General features: G+C 37.1%; 1 protein-coding gene across 3 annotated transcripts in view; it reads left to right on the forward strand.

Annotated features, from left to right (window-relative positions):
- Positions 1 to 4,069: 4,069 nt before the first annotated feature.
- LOC128211237 (uncharacterized) overlaps positions 4,070 to 26,000 on the forward strand; it is a 71,061-nt gene continuing 49,130 nt past the window's right edge. For 2 of the 3 annotated variants that reach the window (XM_052915789.1, XM_052915788.1), the window contains exons 1-6: positions 4,070 to 4,201; positions 4,901 to 4,964; positions 8,118 to 9,007; positions 9,278 to 9,478; positions 11,937 to 12,122; positions 12,811 to 13,037. In XM_052915789.1, the coding sequence (XP_052771749.1) occupies positions 8,120 to 9,007; positions 9,278 to 9,478; positions 11,937 to 12,122; positions 12,811 to 13,020 (1,485 nt within the window). In that variant the 5' untranslated portion in view covers positions 4,070 to 4,201; positions 4,901 to 4,964; positions 8,118 to 8,119 and the 3' untranslated portion in view covers positions 13,021 to 13,037. Of the gene's footprint in view, positions 4,202 to 4,900; positions 4,965 to 8,117; positions 9,008 to 9,277; positions 9,479 to 11,936; positions 12,123 to 12,810; positions 15,780 to 26,000 lie in introns of those variants that run through there. The other variant, XM_052915787.1, reaches the window with a different exon arrangement.

Below are 26,000 nucleotides of genomic sequence, written 5' to 3' on the forward strand. Positions count from 1 at the left end.
CACACAAAATGTTTTCTTTTTTCAGAATGATGCGGCCTCCCCTTGCCATGGGGAAGCGAAGCAGGCGATCAAAGAAAAAACAAGGGGGAGGACGTAATTTCATTTCATGCAAACATTAAGTGAGAAAAATGTTTCATGGCAAACAAAATGGCGGATTTAGAATGAAAAGTACTGATTCAGGTACCATCTTTTGCTTGGTAGGTGGACTTTTTCTTAACATTTTGAAAAATGTATGCGTCCAGTATGTGGCGAAAAACATATTCTTCGATCGACATCTTAGTAAGGTATCATAACCTTAAAGATAAAAAAAGTTATTGAAAAGATTGTGGTTTAGGAGGCAATGTTTACAAATGAACGTGTTGATTTTATCCACAATTCTTCGTATTTTCTCGGCAAATATGGCATATCGATGCATGTTGTAACTGTGCTTGCATGTATATATTCCTATTTTCAAAACTTCATGGTTATTGCTCGACTGTACACTTTCCTGGCCGATTTTTTGTTCCTTAACCCCCAATTTTGTTTATTGCAAGCACATTATCCACATTTTGGTGAAATGTAAACAAACTTTTGCACAATTGTTTAGCCTTGAGAGGATACGTTTTTAGTTCTGAGAATCGCTAATGATCACGAGTATTTCAGTTTGGTATGTGATGTGTATCATAATTTGAAGTCAACGACTTTTTTCACTTCAGGAACAAACTTGAGCCAAGAAAACAAGAAGCATGAAAAATTAATTTCACGTGAATGTGAGAAAAAGTGCAGTGAGTCGTGAAGAGCAAAATAATGGAAATTCAGTCAGTACAGGGGGTTCACAGGTATGTGACAATTAAAATAAATGCTGAAAGCAACGGATTAGATGAAGACATAGGACTACAAGCTGCTTCGCATCTATAAGTGACCTCCCCCATCCGTGTACAGTAAACAACTTCTGTGTTTTGATCTTTATCTGTATTGCTGTCTGCTGTCTATCAGTTCTCAGATCTGAGTGACCTAGATGTTTCATTATAGAAATGAACAAATGATCTTGTCTTATAGTGTTTTTTTTTTACTTTTTCAAATTGTAATACAACTATTATTATTATTATTATTACAATGCTTTAGAATAAGAATAAGAGTAATGTTATATTCTATACATGTATATAAAGCCCATTAATATGATTTAACCATAAAGCTTCACAATTTGTATATTACAATGGTGACCATGTATTTAAAGTGGATTGAATTATATCATTTATATAACTATTAAAACACGTATTATTCTTATTTGTTTATTATTTATATCCCATCGGTCAAATTAATAAATACATTGGATATACAAATTATACAAGAATTGATTATGTATTAGTGAGACAATGAGACTATCTACGCTCGAAGTGTCAGCTCTAAATGCCTCTGTGTCAACAAACAAATACACAGGAAATTGTCCCCTTCTGTGACCCAGTGCAATAAACAAGGGATGCACAGCAGGGAATGAACATGCCAAACAAGTCCTATAGAAATATTTCGTCTCCTCAGAATAATGCATGGCGGAGGTGTTTTCCGAACCATATCATTTTAATGTGTCTTCAAATATCTTGTAGAAAATTGACTTCATTGATTGAATACTTTCCATATTTTATCAGGCGCGTTAAACGCGCATATGTTTATGTGGTATTTCGAGGGCTAATCGTGTGTTTTTGGGTGTTCTGTTACGAGTTAAAGACGTTAAACATCTCTTTTTGTACACTAAGAATCCAACTACTTTGGGAGTTGTAATCTCAGAAGCGACAGGCTAGCATTTTATGTTCTTGTATTGACGGATGTCTTTGCCACTGCGGTCTTGTGTGATTTTCTGTATAACGTGAGGATCGTTTGCCTTCTAAATCGGACCATGGTGAAGTTCCTGAAGTGAAAAAGTCGTTGACTTCAAATTATGATACACATCACATACCAAAGTAACTGAAAGACTCGTGATCATTAGCGATTCTCAGAACTAAAAACGTTTTCTCTTACGGCTAAACAATTGTGCAGAAGTTTGTTTACATTTCACCAAAATGTGGATAATGTGCTTGCAATAAACAAAATTGGGGGTTAAGGAACAAAAAATCGGCCAGGAAAGTGTACAGTCGAGCAATAACCATGAAGTTTAGAAAATAGGAATATATACATGCAAGCACATTTACAACATGCATCGATATGCCATATTTGCCGAGAAAATACGAAAAATTGTGGAAAATATCAACACGTTTATTTGTAAACATTGCCTCCTAAGCCACAATCTTTTCAATAACATTTTTATCTTTAAAGTTATGATACCTAACTAAGATGTCGATCGAAGAATATGTTTTTCGCCACGTACTGGACGCATACATTTTTCAAAATGTTAAGAAAAAGTCCACCTACCAGGCAAAAGTTGGTACCTGAATCAGTACTGAGGTCGCATCATTCTGAAAAAAGAAAACATTGTGTTTGATTAAATCATTGACCCTCTGTATTGGGCCGATAAACATGGTTTTGCTTCAGTTGCTCGACATCAAGGTTTATCACTTAAGTATCCACGTTAACATATGTCTATCAATATGCATTTAATCAAGTTTGATAATGAAAAAAGACGAAATGGCAACGTTTACTTCTATAAACGTTTGTTTAAGTTACATTCAATTGTTTTAAGGGTTTTTATTGAAACACAATTAATGTGAACTACATGTAGGTGCACTTCTAACCTACTGACGACACATAAACTCCATTTTTGTCAAAAAATACCAGACAAGCTTATGAAGAACATGCAACGTGTTGTTGAAATCATGAAGTTTTCTGATCAATAAATTGAGTGACATGCTTAGCAGTGACAAAAAAATGTAGTTGTCATATATGTATATGTCTTTTAATTGCTGTAACACATAACCAATGCTCATTGCAAAACAGGTTCAAAGTGGGCTCATTGCAAGATGGAGAGAGGTCAGCAATTGTTCCTAAAAAAACTGCTTTTCGTCATAACCAAATAGGTTTTGCTTTTCGTCATAACAAAATACAAACATTTGATATTTCTATATACTGTATGCCTTATTTGTAGGTATGTATATATCCTGGGGATAGAATATGCATTCCGAGACTTCCGTTTTAAGGCAAACATGGTGAATATATATATAAACAACTTTTTGGACCAGAAACGTAATTTGCTTCTCGTCATACCAAACAATATTTTGTCCATTTTCAGCATTTGCCCACGATTTTTGAAAAAACTATAAATTACTCAACATGTCGCTTAGTAACCGAGTGTAGTGTACAATTTTCCGCTTAGCCTCCGCTAGGTTTTGTAAAAATTGATATAAAAATAACAAACTTCCAGCGATAATCCTTTTTGAGTCGAGCGGTATTTTACTTCACGTTGTAACTAAATGTGACGTCACAAACCACGTGGTATGTCCACACTGATTGATGATTACTCGTTCCACTTCCGTGCCAATTTGTATGCGCACGTAACTTCATTGAAATTGTGTTCCAGCCATGTGCGCGCTAACGGGTTTAAAATTCGCGACAGTGAGAAATATCAATATCAGTTTTGTTTCCTGGATAGAAATCTCTATAAACTACCGGAAAACATATAATAAACGATGTTCTTTGGGTAAACTTATACCTTACTGTAACCTTAGTAATCAAAAGAATTATGTACCAAACATGAACCTTGGTATCTACACTGTCTATAATGTGTTTGAAAAATGATGACGTCTTTGAGGCCCCTTTTTATCAATAACAAGTCAAGGATCGGCCTAGAGGAAAATAAAGTAATTTTACATACAGTTTTTGGGAAATAACAATTGTGGTAAGGATTTTTTTTTAAAAACGCATTATAACCTTATAAAAACAAAACAAAACATTTTCAGAGAAGTATTTAACTTCTTATTTAATATTCACAATTTTCAACATATACCTTAGTAATCAAAACAATGTATAAACAATCATGACTAACTTAACCTTGTTATCTGCTATTATTTGGCTCTTTTTCAGCGTATTAACTACCTGGTATTTTCAAAAAATGATGAAGTCATTTGAAATATTTTCAGAAATATCATTTATTTTATCATATCGAAATCGTTGCTAAAATGATTAATGGGCAAATGATATTTCAAATGTAAGATGCTAGAAGACATTTAATCAGCAATGGATATCGCAAATGTGAGATCAGACCTCCAATATATTTGGAAAGGATTTATGCAAGGTATTTTTCCACCTTTGTTTGAATATCTTATAAAATGGAACACACCTATATTTAATATTTTCTGTTTGACCAGTGGATATGTTTATATTTACGAATAGAGAAATACATTACCGATCGCTTTCTGCCCCTTGAACATAACCATTTGAATACTGACAACCTTAGCTGCAATGTTCACAAATACCCCCCCCCCCGCCCCACACCTAAAAAAACAGTCTACCGAGTTGTATTGGGTATGGTTATCGTACACAGACTGAAAGGCCGCAGATCGACTCTTACTGCGCAACACTTTATTATATATATATATATTAAAAATATATTTTACTTTCTAAACCTATTTTGGTTAAATTATCCAATTTGTACTTTACTTTCTTGCATTGATTTTGTTCAAAGTAACATTCTAACAAATGTTCATCCTAAATATCGTGTTTGTTGTACGCACATAATAATCAGAAAATGCTGTACACATCCCTTTAACAGTATCTATTTTCAAGGAATAGAGTTATAAATAAAATATTATATGTTGACTTTTATTAAAATGGTATTCACATTTTTAAAAAAGAACAACAATTGGTCTTAATCATCAGAGTGATTAAATCACGATGACCTGTATAATTAATCGATTAGTTCACATTGTTTGAAACGATCAATTACATACCCTGTTTTTTGAAAAATAAATCTACTTTCGATTTCGATTTTCAGTAAATGGTAAATGAATTGCACAATTGATAAGAATATCTAACAGATGTCAGCTCGGTACTGTTAGGTAAGTGAAGTAGTTTGCCTTTTGATTTATGTTATTTACATTTAAGTTTAATCTGTTTAGTAAATACTAAAGTTAGGTTTGATACTGTTATCGTCAACCTCAAATTCGCACTGCATCTACAATGTATATGTTTCAAAATATTTAGTAAAGGTTAATGTTTATTTTTGGAGGTATATGAATATTCTAAATAATTAAGCTTAGTACTTCATGATTGCATTTCTGTAATATCATTGGCTAAAAATGTAGGTTGTATTCTAAATGACGAAACATTATGGTTGAAATAACTTTTGAACCAACGGGTTGCCATTATCTTCAAAAACATTGTACTTCCAATTTCAAAATTGATAGACGATTTACGTGTTGAATGCGAATTAAGAATAAATCTAAAGTTACCACCAATGAAATGCAAATAGTCAATCATTTATTACTAGGCTTAATCTTTAGGAACTTTCGCGGGTGTTTAAATGGTCCGCCCACTGCCACTCACCGATACACACGCGTCAGAGTTTGCGCTGACAGTGTACTCACTAGGCAATGAGGTTGTATTCTATGACTATTACAGTTACAGTTATTGATTAAGATGGGCTCGTTCGCTACGCTCACTCCCCCAATTCTTAATCATTAAGATTTTAATTCATGTCATGTAACTAGTACATAGTTTCCGTTTTCACTAATATGTTGTGACGTAATCATCATGAATGTAGCAGCGTTAAAGGATGTACGCGGATATTTGTGGTTCTTCTTTGATTACACAATATTATAGTTTAATTTGTTGTGAAACTGACTTTTAATACTACGCACGAATCACTTTAATAAAAACAGTACGGAAGGAGCTTTGCTTGCAGATGACAACACTCGCCCGTTAGTCAAGACACACTTCACAACGACCACACTAAGTAATGATCCGGTTGAGTGAACAAATGCATTAACAACTGTTTAGAGATCAAAGTTTGGTTCAATTGTTAACGCAGCATCAAACAGTGTTTACCTTATACTTGTATACATGGATCATTCTAATAATGCATGTATCTCGTTTTTTATGTCAGTTGAACAAAATCGACATGTTCTTTGAAGTTAAGGTAATCCAGTTCCTATCCTTAAAGGAGCAACGCCACATCTAAACTTTGCCAAATAATATCTACGTGAGAGTGGTAGAACTATCTTATAATCGGTTTCAGCCTCATAGGTATGCTTATGTAATTTGTAAGACCTTAACTTATTACGAGCATGTTCACTTTAACTTTCAGGACTATTTATCGAAACACACCACTGTATGTAAGTACGTCTGTGCGTCTATCCGTCGATCCGTCCGATTTTGGCTTGTTCGGGCTGTAAATTGGTAATGGACTGTTTATGTGAGCCTGCACTTTGGGATTTTAAAATACCTTGGCACAATGTTCACCACGAGAAGTTGACGTGCCATGTGTAAGATCAATATCGGTTTGTCAAGGTCAACGTCACAATTTATTTCTCAAAATTCCTTGTAGTTTAGCTTGTCCCAGTCGGTCAGATGTGAAGGTCACAATTAGATGTCATTGGTGAAGTTTCCTTGTGTTTTTTAATTGTCCGGGCTGTTATCTGGCCATGCACTGGGCTACTCTGATATAACTTGGCACAACTGTTTACCATGAAAAGCCGGTGTATTTCATGAAAAAACTCATATCGGTAGGTCAAAGGTCACGGTCAACCTTAAATGTCGTTGGTCAACATTCCTTTGCATTTTGGCCTGACCGGGCTGTAGCTTGGCCAGACAGTGGGGGATTTTAAAATACACTTGTTCATTTTGAGATGCCAGTGTCGAGTGCAAGATTATTCATCTTATTCATGGAAAAATGTTCAGCTTACCTTGTAATTTGTTTGTTTGTCATCCCTGTTATGCATTTAATTTCCACCAAGTACATTCCCACTTTACGACAATGCCAGTGTAACACTTCTTATATATATTTTTTTATTTAACTCAACAACCTTTTACATAACTGTTTCATCATTTCTATTCAGACGCGGGCTCGACATTGTTGGCATTTCGCCAATACATATATATTTTCAAAACCACACAATTTTGTTGGCATTTCGCCAAAACATATATATTTTCAAAACCACACAATTTTGTTGGCATTTCGCCAACACATATATATATTTTCAAAACCACACACAGTGCAATTAACTTTCAAGCTTATCTGGCTTGGACCTATTCTTTTAAAAAGTTCATAAAAATCAGCTCGGCTTCAATATTTAAGCACAAAACCGATACGAAAAAATAAACCTGATATAGGGCTCAAACAAACGACCATAACTTAGTGCGTTATCAACTCTGCTCTCACGTCAACTGGTTATTCTCTTGCGATTAAAGAATTAACTAATTTTGATTTTTCAATTTTTGCATCGACGAAAATTATCTGCGATTACCTTAAAGATATTATTTTGGGTTTCATTTAAATTATCTCATGCGCTTAGTGTACATACTATTGCATAAATTTGAGACCAAAACACTTTTATTTTTCCCTTTTTTCACCTTATCTCTTCAATTTGTTCAAACGCCCTTATGTAAACTCCATAATATAGAGGATAATTGTTTGTTTCAGTGTAATATCGTAATGTATTTCACCGAGTGAGCACCAAATGTTAATATACACTACTGGTGTTCACGAGGTGAAATATACTGCGAACATATACTGCAAACAATTTTTCTTTTTTATTATATGCCTTAAATTTATATTAAAATACATTTATTTGCATTTTATAAAAAAAAACGCCATACTGTATGCGCATGTTACGTCAATTCGGAAATGACGTCGTTGATGTAGTGTTCTAGCTCAGTGCGCGCTTTGGGCTTAACTTTCCACACAGTAAAACCACTGGCACCGGATTTTCAAACTCAAACATTATTTTAAAAAATCAAAAAAAATCTTATAATTCTAAACTAAAAATTATAATACCGAAAATGTGAAAAAATATTGAAAAATGTAGATTTTTTTTGATTTTTTAAAAAGGCGATTGAGTTTGAAAATCCGGTGCCAGTGCGTGAAACATATCAAATTGGTATTATCACTGTTTAAAACAGTGAAATATCATTTTTATTATATATATATATATATATATATATATATATAAACGCTCCGAAACTATATAACAATTGACGTTATATTGTTTCAGCAATGTCAATTATTCGGAGCTTGTCGTGTGAATTTTGCCACAAAGAAGAGGGTGATTTACGACGGTGTACACGCTGCTTCTCCGTCTACTACTGCTCTAAGGAATGCCAGATTGCTAACTGGCCCAATCATTCCGTTTCATGTTCATCATACTTAAGTAGAAGTAATCGAGCTGGTTTGAATAGACCGACGTCGTCAACATCTGCCAAAGGTGAGACCTCAGATAACAAGGAGACTACAGCTCCACTGAATAATGAAGATGAGCGCAAAGGTACGGTCGATTTAACATCAAAATTTAAGCAGGAGTATAACAGTAGACAAAACAAGGCTGCGAAAGTACAGAAGCCTTCTACATTGTGTGCCCGCTGTGCAAAACCCGAGAGTTCCAAACGGTGTGCGAAGTGTAAAAGCGTCTACTACTGTTCTCAGTTATGTCAAAAAGCTGACTGGAAACAGCATAAACCGTCGTGCGAAGAGTTGGCAGCACACTTGTGTAGCTTTTGCAGCGAGCCCAATTGTAGTTTAAGATGCTCTAGATGCAAGATTTCCTTGTACTGCTCGGTAAACTGCCAGAGAAAACACTGGACAACTCATAAACAAATATGCATGTCGGGCTTGTCTGCAAACAGCTCCGATATTGATCAAGCAGAAGGGAAAACAAACGACAATGAAACGCACAGGACATTCGATGAAAAGGGCCCTAAAACAACTCAAAATACAGCACATGAAATAAAGAAAGGGATGGCAGACGCAGATCCGTCTATAAAACGTTGCTGCAGTTGTGAGACAAGCGGATGTAGCCTGAAGTGCTCACGCTGCAAGGCTGTGTTCTACTGCTCGCACGAGTGTCAACGTCAGGACTGGACCTCTCACAAACGTTCATGCGTCCGGGTACGAGTTAAGTTTGATCAAATTCATAGTTTTTGTTACTTCTTCCATATAATTTTTTTGCAATTGCTGAAATTCGTGTTACATATAATGATTATATTTATGTATGCTCGTGCATTTACTTTTCGTTCTTTGTAGATCTACCGGAGTAGAATAAGGAATATAAATATTCGTAAAAATAAGGTCAAGTGAATTGCTTACTTTTTTCTACGGATATCACACTGCAGAAATCAGTCCTCATCTGTATAAAATATGACCCATTTGCAATCCTAGGTGTACACGGAGGAAGAACAGCGAATCATTGAAGAACGTCAGCGACAGAAACGGGCGCAGAGGGAAAGTATGTTTCCGGACGGAGAACCCAATTTTGCGATTAACACTTCTAATCATCCTGGAGGCTTAGATAGGTTCTTTGCCATGCTGACACCAGAGCAATGTCTCATTAATGAGGCGCGTCCTGCAGGATCCCTACAGGTAAGCATCCCATTAAAGATTGCGTTCTGTTTAGTGATAAAAGTTACTGCAACATTGGTTGGTGAGCTAATTTAAACAGTATTTGGTTTCTTTTGTTAACCCTTTTCAAGATCATATCAAATGCAAATGAACTAAAAACATGAATACACCAGTTGGTTTAAACATTATATATTATAACTTATACTAAGTCGCTGTCGTTGGCACGATGCTGTGCGAGAGTGTGGTCTTGTGTTTTGGGGAAACCGGAGTGCCCGGAAAGAAACCCTCTTGCCCGGCTTGGTGACCACTAACCAGACTCACATGCGCCCAGACCGGGAATCGAACCGGGGTCGCCTTGGTGAGAAGCGAGTGCGCTAATCACTGAGCTACCTGGACAACCAGTTTGGACTCGTCAGTCCACCCGTACCATCTTCCGTCGGCCTGGCCGACCATTCACATGTTAGTATCCGCTCTTCTATGTCAAAGGTATGCTACTTATTCCGTGCCCGCTGTCTGCAGCCCAATTATATAAAAGGTTTACAACATACCCATATGTCGCATTCATTCAACACTTATTTCTGTTGAGCCAATGTAAAGGCCGTGAACTTGGCTTAATAAACTATAGTGACATATGCTACTCAATTATATTCCACCAAAGTCATATGACTTGGGGCAAATGATCAACATGGGAATAACATATAAAGCGTATGTAGAAACGTAAGTCCAATCGTAGGTGTATTACTTTAAAGAAACTGAGTTCACGCCGGATATGTACTATCGACAGTGGGGACAAATTTCACGACTAATATGTACTATCGACAGTGGGACGAATTTCACGACTAATATGTACTATCGACAGTGGGACGAATGTCACGCCTAATATGTACTATCGACAGTGGGGACGAATGTCACGCCTAATATGTACTATCGACAGTGGGGACGAATATCACGACTAATATGTACTATCGACAGTGGGGACGAATGTCACGCCTAATATGTACTATCGACAGTGGGACGAATGTCACGACTAATATGTACTATCGACAGTGGGGACGAATGTCACGCCTAATACGTACTATCGACAGTTGGGACGAATGTCACGCCTAATATGTACTATCGACAGTGGGGACGAATGTCACGACTAATATGTACTATCGACAGTGGGGACGAATGTCACGCCTAATATGTACTATCGACAGTGGGGACGAATGTCACGCCTAATATGTACTATCGACAGTGGGGACGAATTTCACGACTAATATGTACTATCGACAGTGGGACGAATTTCACGACTAATATGTACTATCGACAGTGGGGACGAATATCACGCCTAATATGTACTATAGACAGTGGGGACGAATTTCACGCCTAATATGTACTATCGACAGTGGGGACGAATTTCACGCCTAATATGTACTATCGACAGTGGGACGAATTTCACGCCTAATATGTCCTATCGACAGTGGGGACGAATGTCACGCCTAATATGTACTATCGACAGTGGGGACGAATGTCACGCCTAATATGTACTATCGACAGTGGGACGAATGTCACGCCTAATATGTACTATCGACAGTGGGACGAATGTCACACCTAATATGTACTATCGACAGTGGGGACGAATGTCACGACTAATATGTACTATCGACAGTGGGGACGAATTTCACGACTAATATGTACTATCGACAGTGGGGACGAATTTCACGACTAATATGTACTATCGACAGTGGGACGAATTTCACGACTAATATGTACTATCGACAGTGGGGACGAATTTCACGACTAATATGTACTATCGACAGTGGGGACGAATTTCACGACTAATATGTACTATCGACAGTGGGGACGAATTTCACGACTAATATGTACTATCGACAGTGGGGACGAATGTCACGCCTAATATCGACAGTGGGGACGAATTTCACATATGTTCAACACATAATTCCACATATATTCAACACATAAGGACGCTGTTTCACATACGTTCAACACATAAGGACGCTGTTTCACATGACGCTGTTTCACATATGTTCAACACATAAGGACGCTGTTTAACATACGTTCAACACATAAGGACGCTGTTTCACATACGTTCAACACATAAGGACGCTGTTTCACATGACGCTGTTTCACATATGTTCAACACATAAGGACCCTGTTTACATACGTTCGACACATAAGGCTGTTCCACACACGTTCGACACATAAGGACGCTGTTTCACATGACGCTGTTTCACATATGTTCAACACATAAGGACCCTGTTTACATACGTTCGACACATAAGGACGCTGTTTCACATACGTTCGACACATAAGGACGCTGTTCCACACACGTTCGACACATAAGGACGCTGTTTACATACGATCAACACATAAGGACGCTGTTTCACATACGTTCGACACATAAGGACGCTGTTTCACATATGTTCAACACATACGGACGCTGTTTACCTGTTAAAATGTGTCTTATTTTATTCAGAAAGCAATTGTATTAGCCCGCGTGATGTTCCCGTTTCATGAGATTCTCACGAGTTTTGAGAACGTGCCCTGGGAGGAAATGTTTCCCTTCCACCTCTTCTTCGCTCTGGCCCATCGACCAAGCGTGCTCCTGGCCTTCATGTTCCGCTACCATGAGCACGCAATGAGGCATGGCGTCTATCTCAAGGTTTGCCTATTTTCTAAAATATGGTGAAACCCACCTTTTTGCATTCGGAGGTCCTCGGCCATTTCTTATCGAAAACAACCTCGGATGTATTTGGACGGTTTACATACTCGGTATGTTTAAGTCCGCTCGCTGCAAGTAGATCGCGTAGTAATTTGATTTAGCAGTTAAACTTATGACTTTAAACTCTTGGGCATCTTAATAATATTTGCAATAATACACTTCACTAGCAATCAATTTTAACTTAGATCAATAAATACAAGCTAAAACACAACATTTAATTAATGATATCATTCACAATTTTCTAAAATACTTCTACTGATGTACCGACATACATCCGAGGCTGATTTCGAACGATAAAAATGTTCCGAATGACCTTTTTGCCATTTGCATATAACGTTTTTTTTTTGTAACTATGAAGTATTGCAACTTTAATGCCTTCAAGCCGTTTTCTTATTTTTGTTCGTATCATCAAGAAGATTAGACTGATTAACAAGTAATGTGTCTATAAAAGTAGCTTAAAAGCAACACATATTTCCAGTGTGGTCCTCTTGTTCGAAGATGTTGATCATGTTACTTGACTTGTCTTCTAAGTCCCTTAATGTCATAAATTATGAAACTTTACCATTAATATGTTCGGTACAAAAACACGTAACTGCTCTTAACTAGAAACATATTGTTTTCTATCAAGGACGACAGCGACAATGAAAGCCATGTAGAGTTTTACCTAGACCATTGGGGCGACAACCCGTTCCCCTTCTTTTCTTACAAAGACGTCCGGCCCGGCGGATATCTCTGCATCCAACAGCCGGAAATTCATAGATTCGGAGATGGCGCCGTCGGCTTTCGCATCAATGAACCACAGGAAGTCAAGATAATTGACAAGAATATGTTAAATTGAACTTTCCGATCAAGACTGTGAGTAGATTTTAGATAATCGTTTAGCAAACACTATGACTATGTTATATTTAATGTTCCCACTCTTGTTGTCCATTATGTTGTATGATCATATATACTCCTTCGCCTGTAGAAAAGAGAGAGGTGTTCGTTGGTTTATCGTCGTTTAAACAGAAAATCATGGAATTTACATATATGCTCATCTTTTGTTTGACTGTTCTCGTGATGGAACATTTCCTTCGCTTTATGGAGTGTTGTCATTTTTCATGATGTAAAAGGCAAAGCAGTACAATCTACATGTCATCTGAGTTAATTGGCTACCTTTTTTAAATATTTGAATTGGACCAGTGTCAATCTTTGTTCAGACCTTAAGAACTCCTTGTAAGCAGACTAGTGGACAAAAATCAGTCCTATTGAATAGTATGACATGACGTCGTTGCTTCCCTTGAATATGGAGAACACTTGTTTTCACTTTTTCGATTCGAGTTGTCTTTAATCTATTTTACATACTTCATGAAACCAATGTTTTTTCTCAATTCTGAATCAACAATTCTATGTATATCGATGTATATCAGTAGCATTCGGAGGACATATACACGGACATAAGATTTGAAAACCCACATATTTGATGTATATTTAAAACAGTTGATTTTGATACAGTCTTTTCAATGCTATTTAAAGCCAAACATTGATTCCTATTAAGAAGGAAAAGAATTAGAAAGAACAATAACTTATCATTAAACGTTTATATAAGATATTATAAATGTTTATCTCCCTTTTTTTAGAAATATCATTCTGACATTTATATTTTACTATTCAATGTTGATGTGGAATTACAAATGATACCGTATACAAATAGATTTGAAGTGACGTTTTAAAACGTTTGCATTTATATCCAAACCGATTTTGACATATGAAGCAAGGTCTGTATAAACTTGCTTCAGTGATTGTGAATACATTTGAATGAAAACAATATTTATGACCACCACAAACTGTTTTTTGTTAGTTTTTACAAATATCAATAAATTAATCTTAGATATCTTAGATTATAACCTTCGTTTCCATCGCCTAAAATTGCATATCGTCCTTCAATTAGTACCACACTTTCACGTTAAGACTTACAATTATACAACTTCTCAGACTTTGCAAATTCAGGCGCGTCGCGTCATACTCGTTGTCTTGTTCAAGTAAACTTTTGAACTGAAAGTAAAATAAAACAACACTTTTAAATACGAAAAAGACATTAAAAATATTTCGAATGGATGTAGGGGGGTCTAACATAGATGAACTCTTACTTACTGTAAGCATTAAACGGATAAAATATACTAGTGTTCCGACTCTTATAACAAAATACGCCAATTATTTAGTTGCTCAGTAGAGCTAGCGCTGTGTCAATATTGTTAACGACCGTAACCTAGCTCGAGTATCTATTATTTTTAACGGTGTTACTTCCCTTATTGTTTACATCGCCGTTTTCATATGGTCGTTTCGTCTGCAGTGAACATGACCTTTGATTCCGGATGCAGAGCCGATACAATGATAATTTGGTCTCCCGCCAGCAGAAAACACGTATTAAGTAATAGTTAGATGACATGAAGTGAATTCTTAATTATTAAGAATGGGCGGAGTGAGCAAAGCGAATGGAATTGCAGATAGGCAGATAGGCATTTATTAAGTACTAGACTTAAGAATTTAACTTTCGTGGGTGTTTAAAGCTCCGCTTATTGCCAATCGTCCGATACACATTCCCAGCGTCAAATTTTGTGTTGACAATCCACGGTATCAGCCAATGAGATTGTATTCTAAGTTAGACAAATGACCTGAAGTAATACCTTAATTATTAAGAATTTTCTTCATGTCAACGAACTGTTAAATAGAGTACGTAAACAAGAACTTAAGTACTTATTACCTTGTAATAGTTTTTGATTGGTTTTGGCCTTCGAAACGATTAAGCGCAGTTCGGTGCCGACTTATCGTTTTTAGATTACAACCTACATTTTTAGCCAATGAAATTGCAGAAAGCCATAAATTAAGTGCTAGATGGTATCATTAAGAATTTTACCTTTCGTGGGTCTTTAAAAGTCGCCCTACTGTCACTCATCCGTTACACACTCCCTCGCAACGCTCAGTCCGCCCAATCTTAATCATTAAGAATTTACTTTAATCATTTAGCTATTACATAAGACCAAAGTTAAATGCTGGCCTTTTTAGTGTTTAACGCGACTTACCGTGCACATGCTTGATTGAGAAAAGCATTTTCTTCATTTTCATGTATTTATAAAAAAACAATAGAAATTAACTTTTAACCCAATTAAAGTGGCACTTTGATTCTGTTTGTAACAGAATGATCAGTTTTGTTTTTCTGCCTTTAGCATCTTTTATTTGTTCTTATTAAAGTAAGACTTTTTCCCACTTGTGACCCCACACAAAATCATATGACATTGCGAGTTCAAAGTTATTTTGCAACTTTTATACTGATGGGTTTTGTGTACTGCTGGATTTGTTATTTATTTTGTTGATTTGGGTTTGAAGGTATTTAGCATGTAGCATGTCATCATTGATGGTTCCATGACTTCGCTGGATGTTATGGCTATCATTATAAGTTGAGTTTAAAATTCTTTCCATGTATCATTTTTAGACGGATGGTTTCAGTATTTCGCAAAATGGGTTGATTATCATATAATGGCTTTGATTACGGTGTAGTTTTCGTTCTAATCGGTTGTAACTTCTCGTACTAGGTTAAATAAACCAAGAAGTTTTTAATTGTTGTTTTATTACATTACACATGCTTGCGTTGGGACACGCATGTACACTTCCCAAATAGCTCTAGCTCGCGTTCACATGTCGCATAAACATGAACAATCATTTTTTTCATGTCAGAAATATAAATAGTGCAATTAAGCCATGCCGCTCGAAGTCGACATCGCTTCACCTGTACATTATATACATTGCTTAGTTTTACTGAGCTGCGAAATATTACTATTATCTGTCATGTGTTTCCGTTCCGGATAGAAAAATCTGACCAGAGGGCACCTGCGTTCCAAGGTAACGAGGCTTGCCGAGTTACCGGCTACGCAGCGTGCCCGAGGGTCGGATTTTTCTATCCGGAACGGACACACATGATATTTTTCCTAGCATACCTTGAATTACATTTTTTGTGAAGAAAACACATATAAAAGCGCATTTTTGTACATTTCACTAAAAAGCGCGTGCGATGATATTTACTGACGTCATGACGCGCAGTAATTTATATTCACTGCATTCGTCAATAAGTTCCTTCGATATCACGTCTTTTAAGGGTTATTTTGTTTTGCTATGAAGATATATTTTGCAAAGTTAATGTTTATGAAACTCATCTATTGAAATCTCATAATTATGGTTATATAAAGTGTATAATAAAAGAAATAAAAAGTATTACGTCACACCGCGTGACTCATCTGGCATGGGGGGTGCCAGATGGAATTTTCCAGCACGGCTGACGTCACCGGAAATGCCTATCCGGTGTGCTAGGAAGCTATACTCAAGTTGGTGAATGGACAACTATATATTTTAACTGCTATATGGCTATCAGTATGGTGTTTGTAAGGCCATTTTGTAAAGAATGACTTCATGTAAAGCAGTAATTACTTACGTTCAATACCATGTCATTATGCGGACAATAAGCTTGTCAACTGGGGTGCGTATGACGACGACAATATCGCATAGCATTGTTATGCCGCATACATTTCATTACCGCATACAGTTCTGCAATAATGCAATATGTACGCGGCGGGCGTGTGTCTTCATGTGGCGGGCGTTTGTCTTCATGGGTCGGGCGTGTGTATGCGGCGGGCGTATGTCTTTATGGGGCGGGCGTGAGTCTGTATGCGGCGGGCGTGCGTCTGTATGCGGCGGGCGTGTGTCTGTATGCGGCGGACGTGTGCCTTCATGGGGCGGGCGTGTGTCTTCATGGGGCGGGCGTGAGTCTGTATGCGGTGGGCGTGTGCCTTCATGAGGCGGGCGTTTGTCTGTATGCGGCGGGCTTGTGCCTTCATGGGGCGGGCGTGTGTCTTTATGCGGCGGGCGTGAGTCTGTATGCGGCGGGCGTGTGTCTGTATGCGGCGGGCGTGTGTCTGTATGCGGCGGGCGTGTGTCTGTATGCGGCGGGCTTGTGCCTTCATGGGGCGGGCGTGTGTCTTTATGCGGCGGGCGTGAGTCTGTATGCGGCGGGCGTGTGTCTGTATGCGGCGAGCTTGTGCCTTCATGGGGCGGGCGTGTGTCTTTATGCGGCGGGCGTGAGTCTGTATGCGGCGGGCGTGTGCCTTCATGAGTCGAGCTTGTGTCTTTATGCGGCGGGTGTGTGTCCTTATGCGGCGGGCGTGTGTCTTTATGCGGCGGGCGTGTGCCTTCATGGGGCGGGCGTGTGTCTGTATGCGGTGGACGTTGGTTTTTATGCGGCAGGCGTGTGTCTTTATGCGTCGGGCATGTGCCTTCATGGGGCGGGCGTGTGTCTGTATGCGGCGGGCGTGTGTCTTTATGCGGCGAGCATGTGTCTTCATTGGGCGGGCGTGTGTCTGTTTGCGGCGGGGGGGGGGGGGTGTCCTAATGGAGCGGGCGTGTGTATGTATACGGCGGGCGTGTGCCCCCATCCCGCATATAGTTCCTTTGGCGCATTACTTTTATTTGTCATCAGTTATCGCCACAGTTGCCGTTTATTTCCTTAAAGTAGAACTAGTATATTATAAACTCGTCAACTATATGCGGCGTGAGTTTATTGGCATATTTTCTAACAAAACTGTATGCAGTGACGCACAATATGCGGTGACGAACTGTATGCGGTGACGAACAGTATGCGATGACGAACAGTATGCGTTGACGAACAGTATGCGACGAACTGTTTGCAGTGACGCACAATATGCAGTGACGAACTGTATGCGGTGACGGACAGTATGCGATGACGAACAGTATGCGTTGACGAACAGTATGCGACGAACTGTTTGCAGTGACGCACAATACGCGGTGACGAACTGTATGCGGTGACGAACAGTATGCGACGAACTGTTTGCGGTGAAGGACTGTAGTTGGCACCACATATTAACATGTTTTCAAGCAGCTTATATAAGTATGTAATCGTACATTTACATAAAAAGGTTAATTTACAAAAAAATGTACGAGCATATACTTAAATAAGTATGCAATTAAAAACAAGGATAACGCTTAAGTCGTTGCTAGGCGGCGTCAGTAGGGTAGTTGGTAGAGTTAGTATCAGTGTAGATCAACTGAAACTACTGTTTCCGAAAGGCGTATTTAACATTAGGATAAATATAATTCGTTAGGCTATAACAATCGATTGTTTATAAAAAGTTTAGACGGCCACCTGTAACAGCCGCCGCCATGTGACGGTCACATGTTGCAATGACACTGTTGCCCTCAGGCACAATAACTATACTAGAGTCGTACTAGGATGCGATGAAACTAAAAATAACATACCTTAACTGCTGTTTAAGTGACACTCTTATTCAAAACTAATACATACACATGTATAACGAACATCAATTTTGAGTGATCAACCTTTGACTACTTATTAAATAATGCAAAATTTTAATTAGTGATGACAAGATTGTAACCGTGTATTTAATAGTAGAAATCGCAAAAAATATTAACGGTGGTCTACTATTGTATCATAAGGTAGATATACCGTGTTTTATGCGCATTTCTTTCAAGTTAAACTCAGTATCCTTCATAAGAACCATTGTTTTCGACATTTATTCATCATTTTTGATAATATAAAACAACTATATTGATTTTGGTAACCTTATTTGGGAGTAAGAGTGCATCTTTGGGTCAGGTAAAAGTTAGTAGAATCTCATGCATATATTAATAAAGTCTAGAACACAAATTCTAAAAAAACATGAAATGGTTGGAATTAAAAAACAATATTATTTAAACAAAAAACAACGCTTTTTTACTTCAAGTATGATTTTGATAACAGTACGTTATCTTATTATAATTAAACGATAACGTAATAATTGATGAACATCGGTAGAGTCGGCAAAATACAAGACATAAAGCAGCACAAAAGTCTACATCAATAACATTTTTAATCAAACAATTTAATTTGACATCGATGAACAACTATGATGTGTGATGTGTTTTTGTAGTATAAGTACTATTTAAATGTTGTTGTTTTTTCCAATGACTCTGAATACCTGACTTTTTAGATCTAAATATCCACTGGAATTTCACTGATTGATAACAATGAAAACATAAAATTACACAGACTGCCTCCTCATTGTTTCTGTACCTTGAGGGTGGATGTAACAGCCGGTGTTTCCCTGATGAGGTTATTACAGTCATTGATTGTAGTAACAAAATGTTGGCGCATTTTGTTTCCCTATTTTATTTTTCCCTCTACTAATATTATTATAAACAGTTAAGTCAATTATATAAAACGGGGAACTAAAATGCGCAAACATTTTTATTTACGGATTAATTTCATTTTATACATGTCACATAACATAAATAAAATCTTGATTAAACTTTTTTGGGTATAAACACGAAAAATATGAAACAGTTTTATTTTTATTTTGTCAAAAATTATTTGTTTATTTGTCATACTTCAAGCCCTATAGCTGAAGATATTTGTATTTAGCATAAGCGAAATGTGCTTTATGATTTAAATTAAGATTTCTCTTGTTTGAATAAAACTTTATTCGTGTACTTAAAGAGAACTATGGTTTCATTAAAAAAGAAATCAACACAGAAAACCTTGATTAGAAACCAGGTTATTTAGACTTGCATAGTATGAAACAATTGCTACGAAGAATCTAAAAAAGTGATTTAATTAATGATTTTCTGGTTACAGTCAAACCACCTGCATTACTTGCGGTATTTTCTGGTTAAAGTCAAACCACCTGCATTACTTGCGGTCTTTTCTGGTTACAATCAAACCATCTGAATTACTTGCGGTATTTTCTGGTTAAAGTCAAACCACCTGCATTACTTGCGGTCTATTCTGGTTACAATCAAACCACCTGCAATACTTGCGTTCTTTTCTGATTACAGTCAAACCATCTGCATAACTTGCGGTATTTTCTGGATACAATCAAACTACCTGCATAACTTGCGATCTTTTCTGGTTACAGTCAAACCACCTGCATTACTTGCGGTCTTTTCTGGTTACAGTCAAACCACCTGCATCACTTGCGGTCTTTTCTGGTTACAGTCAAACCACCTGCATTACTTGCGGTCTTTTCTGGTTACAGTCAAACCACCTGCATTACTTGCGATCTTTTCTGGTTACAGTCAAACCACCTGCATTACTTGCGGTCTTTTCTGGTTACAATCAAACCACCTGCATTATTTGCGGTCTTTTCTGGTAAATACATTCAAACCAACTCATTACTTGCGGTCTTTTTTGTTAACAGTCAAACTACCTGCATAACTTGCGGTCTTTTCTGGTAAATACAGTCAAACTACCTGCATAACTTGCGGTCCTTTTTGGTAAATACAGTCAAACTACCTGCATTACTTGCGGTCCTTTCTGGTAAATACAGTCAAACCACCTGCATTACTTGCGGTCTTTTCTGGTTACAGTCAAACTACCTGCATTACTTGCGGTCCTTTCTGGTAAATACGGTCAAACTACCTGCATAACTTGCGGTCCTTTTATGGTAAATACAGTCAAACCACCTGCATTACTTGCGGTCTTTTCTGGTAAATACAGTCAAACTACCTGCATAACTTGCGGTCCTTTTATGGTAAATACAGTCAAACCACCTGCATTACTTGCGGTCTTTTCTGGTAAATACAGTCAAACTACCTGCATAACTTGCGGTCCTTTCTGGTAAATACAATCAAACCACCTGCATTACTTGCGGTCTTTTCTGGTAAATACAGTCAACCACCTGCATAACTTGCGGTCTTTTCTGGTAAATACAGTCAAACTACCTGCATAACTTGCGGTCCTTTCTGGTAAATACAGTCAAACCACCTGCATAACTTGCGGTCCTTTCTGGTAAATACAGTCAAACTACCTGCATAACTTGCGGTCCTTTCTGGTAAATACAGTCAACCACCTGCATTACGTGCAGTCTTTTCTGGTAAATACAGTCAAACTACCTGCATAACTTGCGGTATTTTCTGGTAAATACAGTCAACCACCTGCATTACGTGCAGTCTTTTCTGGTAAATTCAGTTACCCACCTGCATTACTTGCGGTCTTTTCTGATAAATACAGTCAAACCACCTGCATTACTTGCGGTCTTTTCTGGTAAATTCAGTTACCCACCTGCATTACTTGCGGTCTTTTCTGATAAATACAGTCAAACCACCTGCATTGCTTCCGGTCTTTTCTGGTAAATATGTCAAACTTACTACATTACTTGCGATCTTTTCTCGTAAATATAGTCAAACCACCTGCATAACTTGCAGTCCTTTCTCGTAAATACAGTCAAACCACATCATTACTTGCGGTCTTTTCTGGTAAATAAATTCAAATCACCTCGATACTTGCGGTCTTTTCTGGTTACAGTCGAACCACCTGCATTACTTGCGGTCTTTTCTGATAAATACGGTCAAACCACCTGCATTACTTCTGGTCTTTTCTTTTAAATACAGTCAAACAACCTGCATAACTTGCGATCTTTTCTCGTAAATACAGTCAAACTACCTGCATAACTTGCGGTCTTTTCTGGTTAATGCAGTCAAACCACCTGCATTACTTGCGGTCTTTTCTGTTTAAAGTCAAACCAACTGCATTACTTGCGACTTTTCTGTTTAAAGTCAAACCACCTGCATTACTTGCGGTCTTTTCTGTTTAAAGTCAAACCAACTGCATTACTTGCGACTTTTCTGGTTACAGTCAAACCATCTGCGCTACTTGGGGTCTTTTCTGTTTGAAGTCAAACCACCTGCATTACTTGCTTTCTGTTTAAAGACAAACCACCTGCATTACTTACGGTCTTTTCTGTTTACAGTTAAACCACCTGTATTACTTTCGGTATTTTCTGTTTAAAGTCAAGCCACCTGCATTACTTGCTTTCTGTTTAAAGACAAACCACCTGCATTACTTGCGGTCGTCTCTGGTTACAGTCAAACCACCTGCATTACTTGCGGTCTTTTTTGGTGACATTCAAACCACCTGCATTACTTGCGGTCTTCTCAGGTAACATTCAAATCAACTGCATTTCAGAAAGGATATATTCGTAATGGAAATGACATGTAGGTCCACAATCAAAGTAATTCATATAATGATTTCCCCCCAAATGCATGTTGTTTTAGTAAAGAACATGCCGGTAAATAAAAAATTAGACATGAGTGGGTACGTAACACAAGAGTAAACAAACTTCTCGACAAATTCCGGAGCTCTCATTGTTTAAAATTATTTAATTTTACAATGATTATGAAACAAGTTATTTCAACTTATATTAATCACTCTCGTTGGCTTGATGTTGCACGAGAGCTTATATATACTCGCACTCGGGTCATGCCTATTCGGCGAGTTCTTCGATTAGATTGTTAATCATTTTATGTTTAGGAGCATATAGATAGAATATAACCCTGGTTTGAGCTACCTTGGCTGTTAAACATGCACTATTGTACAGCACTGTCACATGGGACGCCCATTTAACGTCCCACCGGAAAACGATTAGTATTTGTTTAGTATTGCAGTGGGATATTGAACCTGCGACCCCTGGATTGACAGTAAAGCGTGTTACCACTACATCCCAGCGCCGCCACTGTTTTGGTTGTTTGTGTGTTACTCGTTTACGCATCTGCTTAGCTTTATTTCAAAGGAACAAATCTGTTTTTTAACATATTGATATAAAAAAATAACATTTCATTTTATTAACCCTGTTATTTTAATTTCTTACTGACACTTTCAGTGTTGGTCACTGTATATACATTTCACCGAAGATATTAAGTATTTTTTCTCTATTTCCTCGATGTCATATACTATAAGAGAATGATAATATGATTTTCCATACAATAGTCCAGTGCGAGGGATGAAAGCAAAAAGGTTCTATCTTCTTCATTTAATGTCACTGGGAACCTTCTAGAATTCACCCCTCGAATGGGAACCTAAAGTACAAGTAAAATGTTGTATTCCAAAAATTCATTTTTTTAATATATTGTACATGTCATTGAACATTATACACCGCTGACTGTACAAGAAATGGATTCTACAAGTCTCGTTCACTTCTTTTGACATCATCATTTAAATATGAAACATGCAAGGAAGAAAATAATGAGGACATGTTAAGCCATTAAGTTTCTCATCCCCAAAACCTGATTTAAGAAAAATCTTAACAATTGTCCGGAATTCAGTATTGTATATATTTGTTTTAGCCTAAAATCAAGAAAATAAAATAAACAATGATTCTGCATTTTGATATGTACTATATGTGGAGTCATGTGATTACAATCTATAACATCAAAATAATGATAAACTCACAATATAAACCCCTGTTTCTTTAACAACCAAATTCTAGAATTGCACAGTTTCTAAGAGAGTTTTCCACAGTTTTCCAAGATAAACATTATCTCTCAATTTCAATAATTACGTAATGAGGATACCATACGGGGAACATAATTTAAGACAAAAGTATATTATTATTAATTAAAAAAAAAACACGTTTTGGCTGAAAAGAAATAAAAACACCATGAAATTACTACATTCTGCTGGCATTTATTGACATTTGATCAGATTATGATGTTTTAAAATTTTATGACACCAAATATCTAACACCTAACTGTTCGTTCATCAGGGACGAATTTCAGAAATTCGCAGTTTCATTTACTGTTTTCATGTATTTACCCCCAAAATGACATATTTCGCGCCACATGATTTTCTTGAGTTACTCATGGGGTTCACGTACATGTAGAACACGATACCACAAGTTTTCCCCTTTATTTGGATTTTGACACCAGGTGAACTAGAGTATTAAGTTATACATTCATTTCCCCCGCTTTTTTTCAAAGGAAAACAAGGCTTGCTTGGTGGTAGTGAATTTTTGACCAGTAATAATTTGCCAGAACGGGATAAATTGTTTGATATTTTGCACAACCATTTTTCATGAAATTACAAAAAATATAAACATAAAACTATGATATGTATATGTTCTTAGTACAGTTATCAATCTCAAACATGCTATTTATACATACACTTACATGAAAATGAGTTGTGAGTATCAGACATGGCAATTCTGTCTTATTTACAACCCCCGCCCCGCCCTCATTTTAAATCAAATAAGTCCGGTTCTATGGGAGGGGCGCGAGTCAAAAAATTACGCCCCTTAGTTACGCCCCTCTAACGTCAAACCATGGATCTGCCCTTGTCTGGTTCCCAGCGTACTCTGCACAACAAGAGAACCGATAATGAAGTGGTAAGGGCAGATAACCCAGGCTAGCACCCGCCCCTGAAATTTAATGTGTCAGTCGGGAATTGATCGGTCGCTAAAGCAATTTTCGAGATTATTCGGTGAGTTATTCTAGTTTATCCATTTGGTTGAACAACCACGTGCTCTTATTAATTTACAGAGTATTTATCCGCATTATTGGTCGGCTGACTGTTTGAGTGACAACTATTAACTGGTCTATTGGGCGTGTTTATTACTTGATGGTATTCATATATACGTATTGTATGGTTAATACGATACCATAGACGAGGGTTAGTTTGGACTGGTTTGATATTTATACGACTCAGATATCTCCCGTAATAATGCTTCATATTCACATCGTTGAAAGACTGCATTGGTTGTTCATATTAACTATCTCACACCCACTATCGAAACTAGCTCTCATTTGTAATGTGTAAGGTGTATGCAAATGTTCACGATCATATTTAAATAAAAAACGACAAGCCCTTAACATTTGTTACATTTTTGAAATTGCATTAAGCGAAAATGAGTATTCCCCTTGATCCAACAATTAGATATAACCTTTCTGAAAGTAATGTAACAGTATTTTTATTGATAGACTTTAATGCGAAAATTAGGAGGTGAGGATTACGCTTCGTGGAACGAAATTAAATATGAAATTACGAATGAAAACTTCAGGAACAAGCCCGGTAGCCTTGAATCCAACAAAACACATCATACAACCAAGGCCGTAGCTAGCCCTGTATTTATGCGGATTCATAATTGTGCAAGAGGGATCCGGGGGCATGCCCCATCGGAAAAGTTTGAAAACCATGGTGCAATCTGGTGAATTCTGGGCGCTCTTTGGTGATTTATTTAGAACCGAAAAAAGTAGAGTTTTAGGATTTTGTAGTCAAGTACGCATGCTGCAACTTTGGCTGATGTTTTTGTCAGAATCATGTGGATTCAACCGCGTACTTGCGTTTAGGCAGCTACGCGCCTGAGAACTTCGTGTATCAAAATATTGTTGTTTGTAAATGTTGTCCTAATTGCACTGATGAAATCAAAGAACATGAACAAACCAAGCAAGTGAATGACCTCATTGTGCAACTTTATAATACATTATTGTCACTTGAACTTTGAACATATGTTGGTTTATGTCCGTCATCATCTGCTCAAACGTTTAAACATTGGGCAGGAACTTTTGCACAAAATTTAAAGTGACACTCTTAAATAAAATCAATACATACACATGTATAACAAACATCATTATGACTGATAACCCTTTAACTACTTACTAAATAATGCATTTATGGAAAATTTAATTACTGATAGCTGATTGTAAACGTGCATTTAAAAGCTGAACGCTCAAAAAAATGTTAAATGATTGGTGAATGCTAAACTATTTAGTATATTTACTGTGGTCCACTATAGTCTCTTATTAAAAGTACAAATACCATATTTTATGCGTATTTCTTTCATATTCAACTTGGTATCCTTCATAAGAAGCATTGTTTTCGACATTTATTTATCTTTTTGGAATATTAAAACAATGTTATTAATTGCGGTAAATCTTATTTGGGAATAAAAGTGCATCTTTATGAAAATTATATATTTGACTGATAACTTTACATATTTAATATGT

This window comes from Mya arenaria, chromosome 12 (assembly GCF_026914265.1).
Source record: "Mya arenaria isolate MELC-2E11 chromosome 12, ASM2691426v1".
Classification (NCBI taxonomy): domain Eukaryota; kingdom Metazoa; phylum Mollusca; class Bivalvia; order Myida; family Myidae; genus Mya; species Mya arenaria.